Source organism: Orycteropus afer, unplaced genomic scaffold (genome assembly GCF_000298275.1).
Source record: "Orycteropus afer afer isolate SDZICR_OR568_19922 unplaced genomic scaffold, OryAfe1.0 scaffold00212, whole genome shotgun sequence".
NCBI lineage: Eukaryota > Metazoa > Chordata > Mammalia > Tubulidentata > Orycteropodidae > Orycteropus > Orycteropus afer.
Genome location: NW_006921799.1, coordinates 2,851,602 through 2,872,412, shown reverse-complemented (window position 1 = coordinate 2,872,412; position 20,811 = coordinate 2,851,602). Strand labels below are relative to the sequence as shown.

The 20,811-nt window shown below is 38.4% G+C and overlaps 1 protein-coding gene across 1 annotated transcript in view; it reads right to left on the bottom strand.

The window, feature by feature from the left end:
• KLF12 (Kruppel like factor 12) overlaps positions 1–20,811 on the bottom strand; it is a 448,102-nt gene that overhangs the window by 22,504 nt on the left and 404,787 nt on the right. The window contains exon 7 of the mRNA XM_042781980.1: positions 9,602–9,759. Coding sequence (XP_042637914.1) covers positions 9,602–9,759 — 158 coding nt within the window. The remainder of the gene's footprint in view (positions 1–9,601; positions 9,760–20,811) is intronic.

Here is a 20,811-nt window from a genome sequence, read left to right as displayed (position 1 = left end):
GAATACTAGTCAAGATTGGTTAAATGAGCCTCATTTGGAACTATTTTCATATGTTGCAATTACATTTTGAAAAATCTGCTTTTAAGTTTATCTTGCCTTAGTTATCATTAATTGTAATATTCTATAGAACTGATAATCACATTCTGTTTTTACATCTTGCCGTACATACTACTAAAGGATTCTCCTTTAATTTGTTCCTGATCCTCTTAGACATAACATCTAGTTCCAGTGCACCATCTAGTGGCTGTAGGAATCACTGATGCCTCAAAAAAACTCAAAAACCAAACTCACTGCCATGGAGTTGATGCTGACTCATAGTCACCCCATTGAGTTTCTGAGGCTGGTTTCTGAGGCTGTAAATCTTTATGGAAGTAGATTGCTCTATCTTCCTCCCACAGAGCAGCTGGTGGGTTTGAAATGCTGACCTTCTGGTTAGTAGTCAAATGCCTTACCCACTCTGCCACCAGAGTTCCTTCACTGATATCTGAGTGTTAGAAATTATTATGGCACACAGTTTAAAAAAAAAAAAAAAAAGAGAATTCAAATAGCAATATTGAATTCTTAAAATTATTTTATTCTCAAATTCAAATCATTTACTAAGCAATAAAATTCTTGAATTGAGGAAAATTCATAGTAGCTAGGTATAGCACAGATTTAAATAACTATATTCATTTCAATATACTGCATATTCATTTGAACACACACTTTGGACCAGTGAATATGAACAATATAACTATTGACAATGTATATACAAATGCTAAGATGTATGGTTTCTTCCTCTTTAAAGAAGAGTCTAAACAGATTTACCACAGGCAGGTATTAGTAAAAGTACTTAAAAAAACTTGGGTCAAATATTTATATTATCTAAACTGCATGTTCATGAAAATACATTTAATTATTTTTAAATTTAAAAAGGCACTTGTCAACATTTTTTTAACTTTAAATTCCTAGCTAATATCTAGAAAATGTTCCTCTTTCACATTCCTACAAATATGTTTAATTTACCATATAAGCCCTAAAAAAACCTAAGACTTATCAAGCACTAAAAAAGCACAAAAAGATCAAGTATTAAATGGCAAAACTAACGTAACTTTCTCAAAGAAAGTTTCTCATCACTGCTTACTCATCTACTGTAGCGTGCATGGTTCTTGTAAGTCATTTGTTATAATCCCAAACTCCACATTGACTCTTATTGGTCACACACAAGTAGCTTACTCAATATGCCTGAAGCAAAGGCAAGATTAAGAAGATATTTATTAAAAGCAATGCAAGCCAACTTGAGTCCCTATGGAACCAGTGTTGTTTAGTTTTAAACAATATGTTATGAAATCTCACATATAATTACAAACCAGAAGCCAGCATGGAATAACTTTGAACCAACTGTAGCAAATCAATTACACTTCATTCTATTTTTTAAAATAGAATAGTGTCTTCAGACTGATAGTTCAGGGGACTCTGCCTTGCACAAAGTATCTCTTTGCTGAATGAATGAATGGATTTGGCATACTGGGGCAGGAATTTGACAAGGTCTTTCCTATGTAACTATAAGACAGAGAATAGAGTCCCTGAGTGGTGCAAATGATTCAGTACTTGACTACTAAACGAAAGGTTGACAATTAGTTAGTATGTGCCTCAGAAGACAGGCCTGGTGATTTGTTTCTGGAGCCTTGAAAACCCTATGGAGCATTTCTACTTTCCAGGGGATTGTCAAGAGCTGGATTCAACTCTATGGCAACTAATAATAACATAAGAGAGAAACATGGGCTGAAGTGAGGACAATTAGGTGGATTCTCAGCTACTGGTTAATTAAAACCAACCTTGAAGAAGTCTAAAGGATCATGTCTCAGAGCTTTTTCCTTGAATCTGTCCTACTCCATACATCCGTCAATTACCTGGCAAAGATGAAGAATCTGAAGGACAGAAGTAAACCACCAAAAGAAGGGGCAGGGAGAGCTATCAAAGTGGTTTGAATTTATCAGACTGAGTCTAAATCAGAAAGATAGATTCAGAATAATTTTCAGACTTGAATGTATACATCCAACTCTCATAATAGTTCTTTTATCCAACATGAGATTCTCCAGCCTGTGCTTAAACACTTTCAGTGGTAAAGAACACACTACTCCTGAATGGAAGCCACCATTCGAGGGATAGCTAAGACTCTGAACCATTCTTCCTAGTTTAGTTATAGCCAAGGAAGTAAAACCAGAACAGACCCAAGTTTTTGAAATTTGGGTGAAGTAGAGCAACTGAATAGGAAAAATTATAGGTCAAATTGTAAGAATAAACTCCTGTTTGTTAAGGCCATCCCACTTGTGGTACATTCTTGTCAGAGCAGTACTAGGTAACCAAAACAGAATATGGTACCAGGAGTGGGGTGCTGCTCTGACAGATACCTAAAATGCAGAAACAGGAGTGGAGTGTGTCCTTGCTGAGACCCTGGCAGAGAAACCGTGGCATGTGACATGAGAGATGGCAGTAGCAGAGCAATAGCCTTACTAACCAATGGAGAAGAAAGCTAGATGCCATTGGGTAGATGGCTTCCTGGTGGAGTGGGTTGCCTTCAGGCATTAATTGGTAGAAGAGACCAGCATGAGATGGAGTAGCAGGTTGGCCAGCCCACAGAGCTAAGAAAGCTAAGTGTCCTTTGGGCAAGAAGACTCTGGCGGAATGGGTTGCCCTTGGGCACTAATTGGCAGAAATGGAGAGACCAAGGAAACAGGAAGCAGAGCTGCCCCAGCCTCAAGGGTAGGACCATGACCTTTGGGGGTGGAACCACCACAGCTCCCCAGGTTTCAAAGAGCCAGACTTTCACCAACTTGGTTCTGGAGTGTGGGGCTGCTTGTTCATGTGAGCCAGTGGGATAGAGTCATAGCCGCTGCTCAAGAGTGAGGGGACGGTACTGCCATGCCCAAGAGGGACAGGAACAGGGCTCACCAGGCCAAGGGGGAGAGGCCACCACTCAGAGGAACTAGAGGACTGGTGGCATCCAGTGAAGGAGATCTGCACAGATACCATCCACTGAAGATCTGTAACTGGCCGTAAGCAAGGGCAGTGTATGCATTTCATAGGAACCCAATCTCTTTCCCATTGGATTTTGAGCAGAGTTGGAAAACAGCGATGTCCTGCTCAAAGATGGCAGTCAACTGTGCCACTTTCAATGTGTGTTGCTCTCCAAAGTCCTGGCAATAATCCAATCTCATGCATCAGATGTATTACACTTCTTCCAAGTTTCCTATTCCAGGGCTTCGGCCCATGATTATTCCTGTTCCAGACCACTTAAATTTTAAAAACCCAAGTCTATTCCAGTTTTGCTTCGTCAGTTATGGCTGAACCAGTTTGAAGCCCTTGGGACACCTCAAACTATGAATATAACACTATATGTTTCAATTAAAGAAAAAAGTGAGTTATAAAAATATATGATATGGACAAGATCAATTGCTCCAGACTTAGCTAACCTAACAGAGAGGCTTAATGTAATTTTTGCATGAAATAAGAGAAGTTCATTACCAAGATCTCTCCCCTCAAATTTTGGTATGAAAACTTTAAAAGAGCCAATACATTAGAGTGCAGATAGAAAGATATGGCTGAGAGAAGTGAGGATGTCTGAGTTAGTGAAATGAAGATGTCAGCAACTCATGACAGTTTTGGAACACCAGGACCAGTGAGTGAAAATTATAGGGAGAACTCTTTTAGCCAGTGTGATAATTAGAGCCATCCTATTCAAACAGAATGTACTGAGTGGCAAACAATGCCAGAAGAAACAATTTGACTTTGTAAGAGACAAGGGCTCTGCCCTCACAGATTTCACTCAACTTGTCGACCTCTCTGTCACTTGAAATGTTTAAGGAGAGGTGGAAAAATTACTGTGGGAACAATACTAGAGCAGAAGTCACACTTGTACAAAGGAGAAGATAATACCTGTAACCACCAGCTTGCTATGAGGATGGAATAAAAAAGAAGTGTGCAGAAAACTGCATAGCACTGACTTGTTCTCCATGAGACATGATATGCAAGTGGCTCCCCTAACTAGGAAACAAACTAGCTTCTGTTTGTGATTTCACCTTATTAGTAAGCTAAACTAATCAATTCCACTTTAGCATTCAAAGGAGCCTTGGTGGCACAGTGGCTAAGAACTTAGCTGCTAACAGAAAGGTCAGCAGTTTCAACCCATCAACTGTTCTGTGGAGAAAAATGCAGCAGTTGGCTTCTGTAAAAATTACAGCCTTGGAAACCCCATGGAGCAGCTGTCATGAGTTGGAACCGATATGATGACCATGAGTATGTTATATCCATTCAAGGCTTATATAGTTTTGAATTATAATGCACACATCTTATCCCCCCTACTTTCATAATATACGTTAAAACTTTTAATTTCATGGAGTTAAATCCTTAACTCCTATAACATCATGGAATTAAATCCTTTAATAGTAAACACTTAAAATTTTTCCTCTGTCACTGTTCATCATTTGGATAAGTGGTATAGAGTTATCTGTGTGAAGATGAGGTTAATATATACTGCAGAAAGCTTAAGGAAAATAGGAATAACTCAAAGTATGCAAGAACTCACTGAAACAAGGTCATCATATTTTTTAATAGTAATGATCACACATTAAAAAGTCAGTAATATGACTTGATCACTTTTAAGCTATGATTTGTGTTCACTATATACTGATATAAGGAGCTGGAGGTGTACTACCTCAGGCATTTGACTGTTAACCAGAAGGTTGGTGTTCAAACCCACCAGCCACTCTGTGGAAGGAAGACCGGACAATCTACTTCCATAAAGATTTATCACCTTGGAAACCCAAAGGCGATCACTGTAAGTTGGAATTGATTCGATGGCAGTGAGTTTGCTGTGTGTGTGTATGTGTGTGTGTGTATACCCACACACTGACATAAGGAGCTCTGGCAATGCAGTGGTTAACCACTTGGCTGCTAACCAAATGGTCAGTAGTTCAAACCCACTAGCCATTCCATGGAGGAATGATTTGGCAGTCTGCTCTCATAAAGATTTCCAGCCCTGGAAATTCTATGAGGCAGTTCTACTTTGTCCTATAGAGTCACTGTAAGTCGCAATCAACTCGATGGCAAAAGGTTATATACTGATATGATAGAAGGTGCTTATACTACTTCCACATCTTCTTTGTCTTGTTGCTTGTTGTTGTTATGTGCCGTCGAGTCAGACCCAACTCATAGCAACCCCTCCTTGGGTTTCCGAGGCAGTATCACTACAGAAGTAGATTGCCCAACCTTCCTTCCAAGGAATGGCTGGTGGATTTGAACTGCCAGCCTTCTGGTTAGCAGTCAAGTGCCTTAGGTACTATGCTACCAGAGCTCATAAGTTTTTTTTTGTTTTGTTTTTTTTACTTATGGAATTAGATTGCCCCATCTTCCTTCTGAGAAGTGGCTGGTGGGCTTGAACCACCAGCCTTCTGGTTAGGAGTCAAATGCCTTAGGCACTATGCTACCAGAGCTCCTTTCTTTGACTTAATGATAGGGAAATCAATTAAAAACCAGTGCCTAAGAAATATAATGGGTGAAAATCTATCATAGGGATAAAAATCAACACAGAGAGAAAAATCTGGGATTATGTAGAAAAGGGAAAAAGCTTGGGAGGAAAAATGGAAGAGACAGTTTGAAAAGTATGTTGAATTAACTATCTTATTCATACTAAGAAGGAGCTCTGGTGGCGTAGTGCCTAAGGCATTTGACTGCTAGCCAGAAGGTTGGTGGTACAAACTTACCATCCACTCTGGGAAAGGAAGACTGGGTAATCTACTTCTGTAAAGATTTACCGCTTTGGAAACCCAAAGGGGGTCACTATGAGTTGAAATCAACTTGATGGCAGTGAGTTTGGTTTTTTTTTTTTTTGGTTAGGCATACTAAAAGTACAAAATTTTAGATGAACTCCAAATCTATAATATAATACTTTTATGACTTTAAGCAAATCTTCTAGCCCACAATTTTATTGCAAAAAAAAAAAAAAAAAAGGATTCTTAGCCTTGTGGTTTGGAGTCACAAAATACTTTGCAAATACTCTGAAATAATAATGTGGGCTAAATCAATGGGGAAGAACGGAGATTTAAATTATTTTGCTACCTGTGCTGAGAAACAGTTTGCAGAGTGTGATCATTTTAACACATTTGAGATGAGAATGCTATTTACATAGAATATGGGAGTCTGTTGTGCTTTGAGTGTTGAGGTTTTTTTTTTTTTTTTAACTTTTTATTGTGATTTGGGTGAGTTTACAGAGCAAATTCATTTTCCATACAGCAGCTCATATACACTTTGTCTCAGGACAATGACTGCAACTTCCCATAATGCAGCAGCTTCCCTCCTGCTTCCTTCACGTAGTTACCTCTTCCCTGTGTTCCTCCCTCCTGTTCTGGTTACCTAGTGCCGCTCTGACAAGAATATACCACAAAGGGGATGGCCTTAACAAACAGGAGTTTAATCTCTTACAGTTTGGAGGCTTTAAGTCCAAGTTCAAAGTGCCAGGCTCTAGGGGCTGGGTGAAAGCCCCTCAACCTTGGGGTCCAGCTCTGCCTCCTGCTCCCAGCCAACTGGAGCTAGAGGCATTTCTTCACTCAGACAGCTGTTGGCTGTTGAGGCTGAGAAGCCCCAAGGTTGACAAGTAAAAAGGCACAGTCCCAATGTTACCAATCCACATGGCAGGCCATTAACTTAAGTCCACTGTAAGTCCCAAGGTCGGCAGAGCATAGCAGGCTGCTGAGCAATGACATGCATGCCAAAGGCTAGAGACCATTCTCAAAGCTTCTCCTTAAATACAGGAAGCAGACTACATCTCAAGGGCAGCTACTCAGCTGCTTGTGGTAGATCCCACCATGGAGTTGACTGCCAGTCTCATCATGGGGAATAACTACCCCCAGCTGCCCAGCCACTCAACCAGGCCCAGCCAAGTTGACACATAAACATATCTACCACACCTCCCATGCACTCCTGCCCCCCAAGCTGTCTCCCAGTGTATACACAGCCCTTCTATTCTCCCATGATTAATCTCTCCAAGGAATGTATCTGCCTAATGTAAATGTTCAGTTCCTATGCCTGTCTTTTGTCTGACTGGAAGCCACAGGAGTGGGTTCAATTCCAGACCTGAAGGGCAGCTAGGGGCCATAGTCTCAGGGGTTCCAACAGGCTCTATCAGATCAGCAATCCTGGTCCTTTTTTTTTTTTTTATGATACGGAGTTTTGTTCCACGTTGTTTCTCCCCCTGTATCCAGGATCTCCTACATACATTCCCCTCTGAGGGATTAACAGTGGTAGCCAGACACCATCTATTTCTTCTGGTCTCATAGTTGCATAGGTTGAGAATTTTATGGTGTACCAGTCCCTTGGACTAATTGTTTCCATTCATCTTTGGTTATCTTCATTCTTCTTTGCCCTGGATGAGGAGAGACCCATCATTGCATCTAGATGGCCGTTTGCAAGCTTTTAAGATCCCAGTCACTGCACACCAAAGTAGGATGTGGAACAATATTTTTGTGTAGTATGTTATGCCAATTGAGCTTGATGTCCCCTGCAACCATGGTCCTGAACCCACAGGTCCTGCTACTCATTCCCTCTGGGTAGCTGGCTGTGGCCAAGAACTGACTATAACCTTGTGCCTTTACAAACACCCTTGTAGAAACATTGTCTGCCGATCCTATATATGGTCATGGACACTGAGTGTCGAGTTTAAGGTCGTTGCTACATCTTTGTTCTCACTGAGGCCTTGCTCATTCTGTGGCACTCTACCAGGGATGTGTGTGAATGAGTTTCTCTGTTCTTTCTGCTTCTTTGAGCTTCACTCATTCCAGTCACCAGTCACATTTCTTAGAAAACTTACTGTCATTGTGGTGTCCTTTTCCCATTTTAGTCTCTTGCCAGTGCCTCCCACTGCTGGTACCCAAAAGGATTCAGAAGCAACAAGAGCCAGGCGATGCTGGCTGAAGGACAGCCTAAGGCAGGGATAGATCAAGGTGAGAAGGGGACCAAGTGAAAAATCACCAGCTCATTTCCTGGAGGGATGGAGGGAAGCTGGGATTGCCAGTGAGTCACTTGTGGTCTTAATTTTCTTCTCTGTCAACTATGAATACCAAAAATTCCTCTCCCTATACAAAAAAAGAATCAGTGAAAATCAAATAGAATTACGTAGAGATGTTTGTAAAACTGCCCAAAGTGCTAAGTATATATATTTGTGTTTGTTTGGTTGGTTGTTTATTTGGGAAGAGGGTAGCCATTCGGTGCCATTGTGTTGGTTTCAACTCATAATGACCTTACATACAATGGAACAATGCAGTGCCTGGTCCTGTGCCATCCTCATAATCATTGCCATGCTTGAGCCCATTGCTGCAGCAACTACATAGTACCTTCTGGCCTCAGGGGTTCACCTTATGGCATTATATTGGACAATGTTGTCTCTGCTATTCATAAGGTTTTCAGTGGCCAATTTTTTCAGAAGTGGACCTGGATACATCCTTCTTATTCTGTCTTAGTTTCGAAGCTCCATTGAAACCCGTCCACCATAGGCGACCCTGCTGGTATTTGAAATACCTGCTAGTATGGGAGCTCTGGTAGCAGAGTGGCTAAGGCACTTGACTGCTAACCAGAAGGCTGGCGGTTCAAACCCACCAGCCACTCCTCGGAAGGAAGATGGGGCAATCTACTTCCATAGTGATACTGCCTCAGAAACCCAAGGAGGGGTCGCTATGAGTCGGGTCCTACTCCACGGCACATAACAACAACAACAACATAGCTTCTAGCATCACAGTAACACACAAGCCACCACAGTAAGACAAACTGACACACAAGTCAGGGGAGGTTAGAGGGGAGAGAAAAAACATGTTAGGTGCCATGCAGTTGATTTTGACTCATAGCAATCCTGTGGACAAGAGAATGAAGTACTGCTGGGTCCTGTGCCATCCTCACAATTGTTGCTATGCTTGAGTCCCTCGTTGCAGCCACTGAGGAGGGTAGTTAAAATGTTAACTTTAAGAGGGGAGAATAATTTGTTTCAGCTCTTTACATGACATGCCACAAGGACATTTTGAACCCGATAAACAGCATGATGACTAAGCGGTAATGCTGACTGTGATAGAACTAAATCACCATACGGTTCACATCATTTTAAGAACTAAATCACCATGTTCACACCAATGAAATAAAGGAAATATTTCACTGGTTTCTAATATTCACTATGACTCAGGAGAGAGAAAAAATGCATTCTGCCCAGAAGAAATAAATTAAACTTTAAGAAACCAAAATGCCCACTGCCATTGAGTTGATTCTGACTCAAAGCGACCCCCATTGGGTTTCTGAGGTGGTAAATCTTTGCAGAAGTAGTTTGCCCCATCTTCTTTTCACAGAGTGGCTGGTGGGTTTGAACTACCAACCTTCTGGTTAGCAGTCAAAGGCCTTAGGCACTGTGTCACCAGAGCTCCTTAAAACTAAACTGTAGATATGTGTAAGTGTGTGAGTATCAAATGCCACCATCACAAAGCATGGCTCTAGAGTCAAGTGCCAGCCAGAGGACCCTTACTGACAAATGCCAGACAGCTGGACTCTTATTGACCCTCAGGTGAAAAGCCTCACAGAGATGTACCTGTATGTGTCCTCCGATGAGCCTTCAGGTGGGAACTTTTTGTATATACTTTGTTGCATCCCTCAAAGTCACATCTGTGGATACGCCGTTTTCTGGAATCTGGGGATTCAGACCTTCTCTGGCGTCTTGTGCTCTCAATACTAAATGGTGAAATTGAACTAAAAAGAAAAAAAAAAAAAAGAAGTGAAGTGGTAAGAAACATATCATTCCATTTCAGTTCTAGTGGCAGGAGAACTTAATCTCATACCCTGTAATTCATACAGACTCAAGGCCACCAAGTCTGCATTTCCTGTGGTCACTTTCTCTGACATATCTCATTTCTCAATCTTGAAGGCAAGCTGCATGACTTATCATATCTGCTGAAATACTCCTAGGTAGAGAAAGATGACTTAAAACAAAAACAAAAACCCAAAACACTAAATGAAAGCTGTGTGAGGTGAGTAAATCCTCAATATTAGAAGGAAGAATCTGGTGGGTGTTGTGAGATTTACGCCTCATAATTTTGAACTTTTGAACACACAGAGAACATTTTAGGAAGCACTGGTACAGAAAAATAACTAAATGCATTTAATAAATAACACGCTGGTCTGTATGTATACAACAACATACAAAACAGTGTAAAATCACAAAGTACTTTTCAAAACCAGTGAGGTCAGGCTGTAAGAAATGACATCAGTACAACAATAACATGACTCATGACAAGGTATTTCTATTCAGGAAATCGTACATTTAACTTTTCCAGTTGATGGCTCACCACATGGTGAGGAATAAAGTGCTTTGTTTTGAAAGATTAGCTATGCTACCATTATGACCAAAAAAAAAAAAAAGTTTTAACTATGAAATGTGGCTCTGACTTGTATGCTGTTTATTTTTAATACTCCAGTAGAAAAATAAGATTATTTGGTAATGTCAGGTAATTGATTAATAGGTACTTCTTCAACTTTTTTCCTTTGAGACAGACATATGACTTATGTTTCTTTCTTTTGTTATCCATTTGATTCTTTAAAATTATAATGAAATATAACAAAAAGAAAAACCCAATCACCCATATACCCACTATCAAAAATTGCCACTGTTAATAATTTGATGTTTTCTTCCCATCTTTACAATTTAATGGTTTTAAAAATATCGAATTAACTTATTAAATCATCACTTTTAAGAAAATCAAACATTACAGATAAATTTCCCCTTTGTCTTCACCATCATCTTCATCCTTTCTTTTCCTTCCAGGTTTCTTTAGATCCTTCTAAATTCTTTTAAAATTTTGAAATAGACTGCCCAGCCTTGCTTCCATGGAGTGGCTGGTGGGTTTGAACCATCAACCTTCTGATTAGCAGCCATATGCCTTAGACATTGTGTTACCAGAGCTCCTTTTTTTATTAGTGGTACATAAACAATGGTGTATATTACAGGAGAGGACATTTTATCTTAGGTCCAGGGTTGGCAAACTTTTTCTATAAAAGGCTAGATAATAAATTCCTTCTTTTTTTAGATTTTGAGGACCATACAGCCTCTGTTGTAACTAATCTACTCTGCCAATGTAGCATTAAAACATCTATAGACAATATGTTAACAAATGAACATAACTATGTTCCAGTGAAACTTTATTTACAAAAACAGGCAGTGTGCTGTATTTGGCCTATAGATTATATACAGTTTGCCAAACCCTGACTTAGATGAAATATTGCAGTAGCACAATAAATATGCATCTCAGAGTTTTAAAATTTATTTCCCAAGTGATGAACATTTAGATGATCTACAATATTTCCTATTACATGCTCCAACGAATTTTTTTTAATGTCTCCTTCATATGTGTCTTTTAAGTTTTTAAGGTATCTTTACCATTGTAAAAATAACAAATTCAGCAACCACAGCTTGATAAGTTATTATGTAAGATTCAACCATAAAGGCTATTTATTTACCTGTGTCATAAATAGTTTTATGCAAGGTCTAGGTTAGCAAAATCTATGGTGTGGCTGAATTATTATTTTCAGGGTTCTTATCAATCAATTAATGTGGTTTTGTGGTTTTTGACATAATTGATTCAGTTGCATGGACTGAAACCCATTGTGAAAAGAGTCAAAACAGTGTGACTGGCCTGCACACGTAAAAAGAGCTTTAGCTCTTTTGTTCTGGCACACAGGTGTGATTCCTGTGAATGAATAAATAAGACTTTGTGTGCGATAATACAGCAACTGTAATTTATTTCTTACATTTCTAGTAATGAAAATAAATACATTTTGGCATTTGAGACCTAAAAAATAGAGGCAATTGTTTTTTACAATGTTTGACATCTTTTAAAAATAGAGAAAATGATAAAATATTTGTTTCCTTCTTTAGATTATAATTTCAAGTTTATAATAAGAACACTTTGTTTGGTACGATTTCTACATATTAATATATGGATGTCTGAATGTAACTATGCACAAACATTCACATGTTGTTTTGCCTGTGGTTGATTTTTAGCTGTTTATCTTCCTGTGTATTTGTGCATACCAAGAAAAGTGGAAAATAAATCTGAACTTAAAACCAAATAACTGCTAAACGATCCTCAAGGGACCAATGAAATAATGCAGTTATACAGTCCATCAACCACTTATATGGCAAGCATAGAAACCAACGCAAGGGCTACAGAATAGTCTGAAATTGCTTCACTAAGAGTTTTGAATTTACATTAAAATAAAGACATGTTTGGTGGATGGCTTTAAGGCTACAAAAGTGGTTTTCCCCATTCTAAAGTGAAAACATTTTCGGGCAAATATAAAGAATGATCATCTAAAGGTCTTATGTTGTATATGTAACAAATAGCTACACACAGAAAACTGACTTAAGTGACATTCAGTGGGTGAAATGTCTCCTTGGTTCCCATTTTCAAATAGCAGAAATAAACTCAGATGTCAAAGACCCCTTGGCTAGGCCCTACTTTTCATTATTACTTATGTGATATCTTTTTGGAAAGGTAGGAAAGTAAGTGCAGCTGAGGTAAATAGGGACCAAAGTGTAGAAGAACCTAAAGAACACAGGAACAGAAAGGACAACTCAACTTCAAGGAGGGCCTCTGTTGTGCAGAGATACACAGCATGATTCCATACTTGGCAGGCACCACAGGAGGTTGGCTACCATGGATTGAGGAGTTGACCAAGCCAAGAGCATGACTGGAAAGATGACAATAAAGGTGAAGGCATCAGATATTTCTGTATCTCTAGAGCACAGGACATAGGAGACATTCAAGAAATGTCTGTTAAATAGAATTAATGAATGATTATTAAAAGTAAAGTACTCCTAATTTTGAAATTCCTGGGTGTTGCAAACGTGTTCATCTAGTAACTGAATGGTTGACAGCCATGAGGCACCCTGGAAGAAAAGTCTGGTGATCTATTTCCAAATAAGATTATCTGACTCCACCCTGTGGAGCACAGTGCTACTGTGACACACACAGGGTCATCATGAACTTGTTCTGTTGTTGTTGTTGTCATGTGCCGTCGAGTCAGACCTGACTCATAGCGACCCTTAGGATCCTTTGATTGTTAAGTCTTCAGATAACAGACACTCAATCCCTCCCTCACATCCTCAGTTCCATGAGTTTCATATTTTAAATGCTATACAAAGTGGCTATTGAATATCAGGAACCTGAATAACCATTAAAACCACATGATGTAAGTACCTCAGTTCCCTCCTCTAACTTCAGGAAAGGGCATTCTAAAGCACTACTGACAATTAATATTCCCAGTTGGAAGCCACTGAGATCTCTTAAAAACAATTAAAGGACACTAGTGAATGAAATACAAGAAGCTCTGTGTGGCACAGTGCATAAGGCATTTTGCTGCTAACTAGAAGTTCTCCAGTTCAAATCTACCATTTGCTCTATGGGAGGAAGATGAGGCAATCCACTTCCATAAAGATTTACAGCCTCGGAAACCTAATGAGGGTTGCTATGAGTTGGAATCAACTCAGTGGCAGTTGGTTTGGTTTTGGGTTTAGTGAATGAAACGATAATAAAATGTTTCCCTTTCATCCTAGGAAGTATCTATGTAAGTAGGAAGGGGCAAAATAATGACCTTCATTCCCAGAAATATTATCCTGCCCCATCTTACTCTGCTACCACCCATAAATATGGGCATTTGGTATCAGACAGCTACAGTTACAATTCATTGTATTTCTCCTCTGGTGGTTCAAACCCACCAGGTATTTCTCCTTTGGCCTTCCTGTGCTTTCTGAGTAATTGCTCAGTTTTTAGAACACATTTGGGGTATCCTCAAATGTATACAACTTGACTTTCATGCTTCAAAAACTGGTCTTGTTTTGTGGAACGGAAATGCGCAAGTCATTCTTTATTACATACACTAGTCTAGGAATTTTCCACTAATCATTAGTACTAAACTTGCTATGTTAAAAGTGGTTGAGGTAAAGTAGTTGTTAGTGTGCTACCAAATACTGTACTAATCACATCTGTAAAGTTCAAAAGAACAATAACTGAAGGCCCAATCCCTTCCCCAGAAGGGTAGACCATTCAGAGTAGTGAATGAAAGCCGGAGGGGGCCTCAGAGGCAAGCATTGTAGTAATTAGATTTACAGAGAACAAATGAGTAAATCATGGCTTCAGTAGCACAATAGTCCCCATTGGACCAGCAAGTTAAATTAGAATTAAACCCAGCGAGGCTAGAAAAGTCACATCCAGGAAGAGCTCTATTTAAAGAGAAGGCACTGCAGTGGCTGCTATGAAAGAAATTAGGGTTAATTGTAATCAGGGGCTAATAAAAGACCATTTTCATGTATGACCTTAGTGTGATAAGATGCCTTTCACTGAAACTGGAGTTTCCATAGGAGTAAAGAAAAAGCCAGTCTATTCTTTCAAGGCTGGAGAGAGGGCATTCACATTCCAAACCTAAAAACAAGAACTTCAAGCAGCAAAATAAAAGATGCTTTAGCAAATTCACATGTGCAGTCTCAACAAAATTACAAGGGTCATGCGTGATACAATGGCAGCTGGCCTGTACAGAGTGCATAGTATGTGCTAGACACTGCTCTACATGCTTTAGGCTTCAAAGCAACCCTCTAAGGTAAACACTATTATTATCCCCTTTTTAAAGATGATGAAACTGGCACAGAGAGATTAGGATTAAGAAGGCCAAAAAAAAAAAAAAATAAAGAAAGAAAGAAAAAGGAAGACCTAGGATTTGAATCGAAGTGTTGACTCCAGAACCCAATCTTAATTTTTACTTTATACTGATTCAGACGAAGACAAAAGGTAGTATTATATCAGAAGACAATAAAATTATGAAAAAGCAACAAAATAATACATATCACTTAAATCATCCCTTTCACCAAGTACATAAAACAATTCTTAAACGTAGCCTACTATAATAAGGAAGAAGTGTTCCTGAGTGCTATAAATGGTTAACAACTTAACTGCTAGCCTAAAGGTTGGAGGGTCAAGACCACACAGAGGTGCCTTGGAAGAAAGGCCTGGCGATCCACTTCTGAAAAATCAGCCATTGAAAACCCTATAGAGCACAGTTCTACTCTGACACACACAGGGTCACCATGAGTAAGAGAAGACCCAATGGCAACTGCTGTTTATAGTAAGGCATATAATATTCTCTTGAGATTTTTAAGGTAAAATGTTTCCCTAATACTGTCAGACATATGTACTCAGTATAATTACTTAATATTAATCAACCTAAGAAAATGTTCTCTTAAAGTTGTCATAAAATATATATTTATTTTCAGGGAGGTGTTTGTAGAAGGATGAGTTTTGCAGAGGTACGTGATAATGTCTTCTCTGACCAACAGCACCACAGAAATTAGTTCTTTTGGTGCCATTCCAGGTTATTAACAATCGATCCAAAAACATTTTGAGGGGGTTGAGTGATAGAGTTAGCTCAGGAGAAAGGGGAATTTCAGTTTAAAAGTGTAGAATTCGTAATGTTTTCCAAAGTTCATTTTAAAACTATTTTGAATACATTAGGTGTCATCTACAGGGATTCTGAATTTGCTTCTGCCACAAAACACATGTGAGTAGAACCACCCACGTGCTAGTAAATCAAACACCAGGTTGGGAAAGAAATATTAAGTCCATAAGCCAAAATTAAGGTGATCAGATTTTCTGTTAACCAGAATTTATGTACATCTTAGTAAGAGATTTTCTGTGCATGTGAACAACTCAGACCTTTTCATTATTTTACTGGTTTTCTCTTAGCCAGCAGATGGCTCTCAGGAGCAGGAATCTTTATATTATCTTCCACAGTACAACTGACTCAAGCGCCTATCAAGACTATCAAGGTCTTTTCTATGATATTAACTGGGAAAAAGCTGTTATTAGACTCACTCACTCCCCTAACCTCCAGCAGCTACATTCCTTGGCAGAGCAGATTTACTGCCGTGAAGTTCCTCTTTCAATCCTGGCTGTAGTTTCCTACAGAAAACTACTTTTGAACAGATTGAAATTGTAACATTAGTAGTTGCCAACCTTTCCAGAAGCTGTGACTAAGACATTATACCATTTCATGTTCAAATTTGGATGTGATAAAAACGTTTTTTGAAAACGCAGAAATCGAGGGCAATACATTCGTGAAAATATGTCAAAAAGCACAATCTTAGCATATATTCAAAACAGTTTGGCACTTTTTTTTTCCTTCATATGAACAAAGTATGTCCAAAATGCACTTTCAATTACTGTTTTATTGTAGTAACAGAAATCTCTCACTAAACTGATTAAAAGATAATGCTTTATTAATGAGCTTTTTCTAGGTGGCTCTGTGAATAGTTTACAGTATATTATCCTTTTACTTGAAGATAATAGCTGCCACTAGTATTTCCCCATATTACTTTCTAGACCATAAAACCCCTCAAACCTATTAAAGCCTTAAGGAGTCCCTGGGCGGCACAAATGGTTAAGTGCTCAGCTAACTGAAAGGTTGGAGGTTTGAACCTAAAAGCCTAGAGATCTACTTCCCAAAGGTCATAGCCATGATAACCCTGTGGGGTACAGTTCTACGCTGCAACACAAGGGGCCTCAGGAGTCAGAATTGACTTCCTGGCAACTGGTTTGGTATTTTTTGACTTTATTAAAGGCTAATCTTTCTGCCTTCTTCAAAAAATTCATTATATTTTATAATCAAATCATAATCTACATAAAGCAAAAGGTCTAAAGATAACCAAAACAGAAGGAAATGCATCACAAAGCCATTATCTTTAATGCTATTGGTTTTATTAGCAAACTTGCATGATGAATTTAGACCACAAGATGAGAGAGGGCTATTTATTAACAAAAAAAGGTCTGTCTTCAGATACAAATATCTATTATTTAAATAGATATTAATATAGATATTAAATAGATGTTGTTGTTGTATGTGCCGTCGAGTCAAACCCGACTCATAGCGACTCCTCCTTGGGTTTCCGAGGCAGTACCACTACGGAAGTAGGATTGCCCAACCTTCCTTCTGAGGAGGGGCTGGTGGGTTTGAACCGCCAGCCGTCTGGTTAGCAGGCAAGTGTCTTAGCCACTATGCTACCAGAGCTCCTATTAAATAGATAACAGATGTTAAATAACTATTTAAGTTCTTTCCCATATGGGGACCACTGCATGCTCTGTAAAGACTTCACCTCATAAACTTCCTTCTGAGGAGGGGCTGGTGGGTTTTAACCGCCAGCCGTCTGGTTAGCAGGCAAGTGTCTTAGCCACTATGCTACCAGAGCTCCTATTAAATAGATAACAGATGTTAAATAACTATTTAAGTTCTTTCCCATATGGGGACCACTGCATGCTCTGTAAAGACTTCACCTCATAAAATTAGTTCTGTAGGATTAAACAAGGGCTCAGAAACAAATGTGGATTTCTGAATTACACTGGACATATCCATGAAATGGAAGACATCTAAATTACTTTAAAATGTAGATGAACTTTTCCCCAAAATTTCTTCATAAAATATTAGAGTTTAAATTTTATTTTATGCTGGGACATGTAGCTAGTAACTAACCTTTGAAAAACTTTTAAAGTCAGAATAGAATTAATTTTCAAACTCTAAATGCCTTTAAAGCAGGCACTGTCCTTCCCAGAGTGGCTTGTGTCTCACCCCTTCCTACTGACGTATAAGGGCAGGACTTTACATGTATCTTACCAGTGTGGCCCCTGCACACACCTGCTTTTATTCCCTGCTTTTGAGGTCCTCTAAAATCATGCTAGAGTAAGAAAATAAGTTCTTCTTATTTGACTTCTGGTAAACTTTTAATGTCTCAAAGGTGAAGAGAGGATTTTATGCATACTTCCCTAGAAGCTTGCTTACCAATGAATGTTTAAAAAGTGGAAGAGAAATGATAGGAAAGAGGAGCTTGGGAAGCATAGTCTGTATCTCAGGAATTTACAAAGTGTTTGCACAGGGGCCTCACTCTAACGCTGCTGCCAAGCAGCATTTGATACCAGGAGGTTAATTATTCCAGTATCAAAAGGATCTTACTATAAGGCAGATTCCCCAAGAAGGTAGTCCCATGAGTATGTCTCAGCAAGGGCAGTATATAATAAGACTGCATGTTCTAAATACTAAAACATAAAAAAAAAAAAAAACCCTAACTCACTGCCATCAAGTCGATTCTGACTCACAGCAACCCCATTTGGGTTTCTGAGGAGATAAATCTTTACAGAAGTAGATTGACCAGTCTTCCTTCCATGGAGTGGCTGGTGGGTTTTTGAACCATCAGCCTTCTGGTTAGCAGTCACATGTCTTAGGCACTATGCCATCAGAGCTCCTTAAAACACATATATAATGTTCCATATATATATAGTGCTAATGAGATACTGTAATGTAACTATATAATATACTTTTGAAATGACCATCAAAACAGACTTCCATCTATTTTATGCTGATCATTAACCAGTTCTATGTGACACTAGAGATTTGTTTTATTAAAGAGCATTGAAATTATATCAGTTAACTATCTGATACTTAAGCTTACATAAATTATTAAAGCAGTTTTTACTGCTAGTATGGGATATATAAATAACAAGACCATGTAGAACTCATGGTAGTGTTCTCCTTTTTAGCTGGCCAAATGGCTGCCTGGTGTCAGGCATTTCTTCTACTATAAAATGTCCATATATCTGAATTTCAGATAAAAATTTTAAACACTTTTCCATTTGAGGGAGGAAATATTTCATCTGGTTTTTATTTCCCTTCCTGAAATCTTTCCTTAATGTTTGATTATTCTGCCAATTTAACATTGGAAAAGTAAGGAGGTATACTACCAAAATTCATAGTTGGAACACATTCAGAAGATGAAGAAATTGAGGCTCAGAAGGTTTAGTTCCAAGACCACACACCTAAACTGTGGCAGAGCTGGGACTTGAAGTTGGGTTTCCAGACCTGACACCTAGCTAGGACTTTTCCACTTTCCAATGAGGTTATATAGATATCTGTGTAATTATTTTTATTTAGTATGAAGGAAAATCTATTTTGAAAAATTGATATTCTTTCTTTACTCATCAGATAATTAGAACTAAAAAATCCATCTTATTTATTCTTTTGTTTTGACTGTCAGGAAACTTGGCAACAACAGCCTAGAAATGTGTGTGTTTGTTTTCTACTCTAATCATAAGACCTCGACCTCAAAACTATGGTCTTAATTTTATATAGTATATTTTTTTTCTTTAAATGTTATTTATTTTTTGTTGTTGAGAACATATACAATTGAACAGCTTCTACATGTACAATTCAATGGCATTAATTCTTCTCATTGTGCGACCATCCCACTCTCCTTTTCTGAGTTATTATTCTCTCATAAACATAAACTTACTGCTTGCTAAGTTCCCAATCAAATATTTCGATTTGCTATTGTTAATCTGATCCCATATAGAAAGGTCTTAAAAGAACATAATGTTTCAGATAGACCTCTTTTTACTAGTTAAGCAAAACTATTCTTCGGTTCTAAGACTTCAGGGAATATTTTTGGTTTAAGGTTTAAAGGTTGTCTCATGGCAAACATTTTAAGGGTTCTTCCACATTCCGTTGCTCCAGAAAGCCTAGAGTCCACGAGCATTTGAAATTCTATTCTCCATTTTTCCTCTTTGGTCAGGATTCTTCGATGAAAATGTTCAGTAATGGGCACTATCCAGTTCCGGTTTCACAGCAGAGAAGGCAGTTGTTCATGGAAGCAACAAGCCACACCACTGTGCCTTGGATAGCCATTTGAAAGCTTTTAAGACTCTGGGCACTAAACAATGAACAACAAAGTAGAAGAAAAGCACTAACCATGATATTAGGCCAATTGACTGTGATGACCCATGAAACCATGACCTTAAACCTCCAAACCAAGGAGATTGTATATAAATAGCCTTAACAGCTTTTTTTTTTTTTTTTTTGTCACTGTTGCAAATATATCTATTACACAACTTTTGCCAATTCCATTTTTCACTGGTGTACAACTTATGGACAGCACTTACAATAATCAGATGTGCAACCCTACCCTTAATCAATGAGATTTTTCTATCACTGGTAACCTTCTTTTCCTCCTATCTCCCATCCCTGGTAACCACTAATAAATTGTTTTCCATACATTTGCCTTTTCTTGTCTTTTTATATAAGTGAGGTTATACAATATTTGTCCTTTTGTGATTGCCTAATTTCACACAGCATGTTTTCTTCAAGCTTCATCTGTACTGTAGTATGTATCAAGACTTCATCTCTCCTATTTGTTGAGTAGTATTCCATTGTACCACATTTTGCTTATCCATTCATCTGTTCATGGGCATTTAGGCTGTTTCTACCTTTTTATTTTTTTTGGTAGCAATTGTAAATGGTATTGATTTCCTTATTTCTTTTTCAGCAATCTCTGTGATGGTGTAGATGAATCCAATTGATTTTTGGATGTTGATCTTATATCCTGCCACAATGCTAAATCTCTCAATTAGTTCCAGTAGATTTTTGACTGAATCTCTTGGGTTTTCTAGGTATAGGATCATATCATCAGCAAATAGGGATAGATTGACTTCTTCCTTACCAATTTGGATCCCTTTGATTTCTCTTTCTTGCATTATGGCCCTGGCTAGGACTTCCAGTACAATGTTGAATAGAAGTGGTGATAGCAGGCATCCTTGTCTGGTTTCTGTTCTCAAGAGGAATGGTTTCAGTCTTTCTCCATTGAGAATAATGTTGACTGTTGGTTTTGCATAAATGCCCTTTATTATGTTGAGGAATGTCCCTTCTATTCCTATTTTG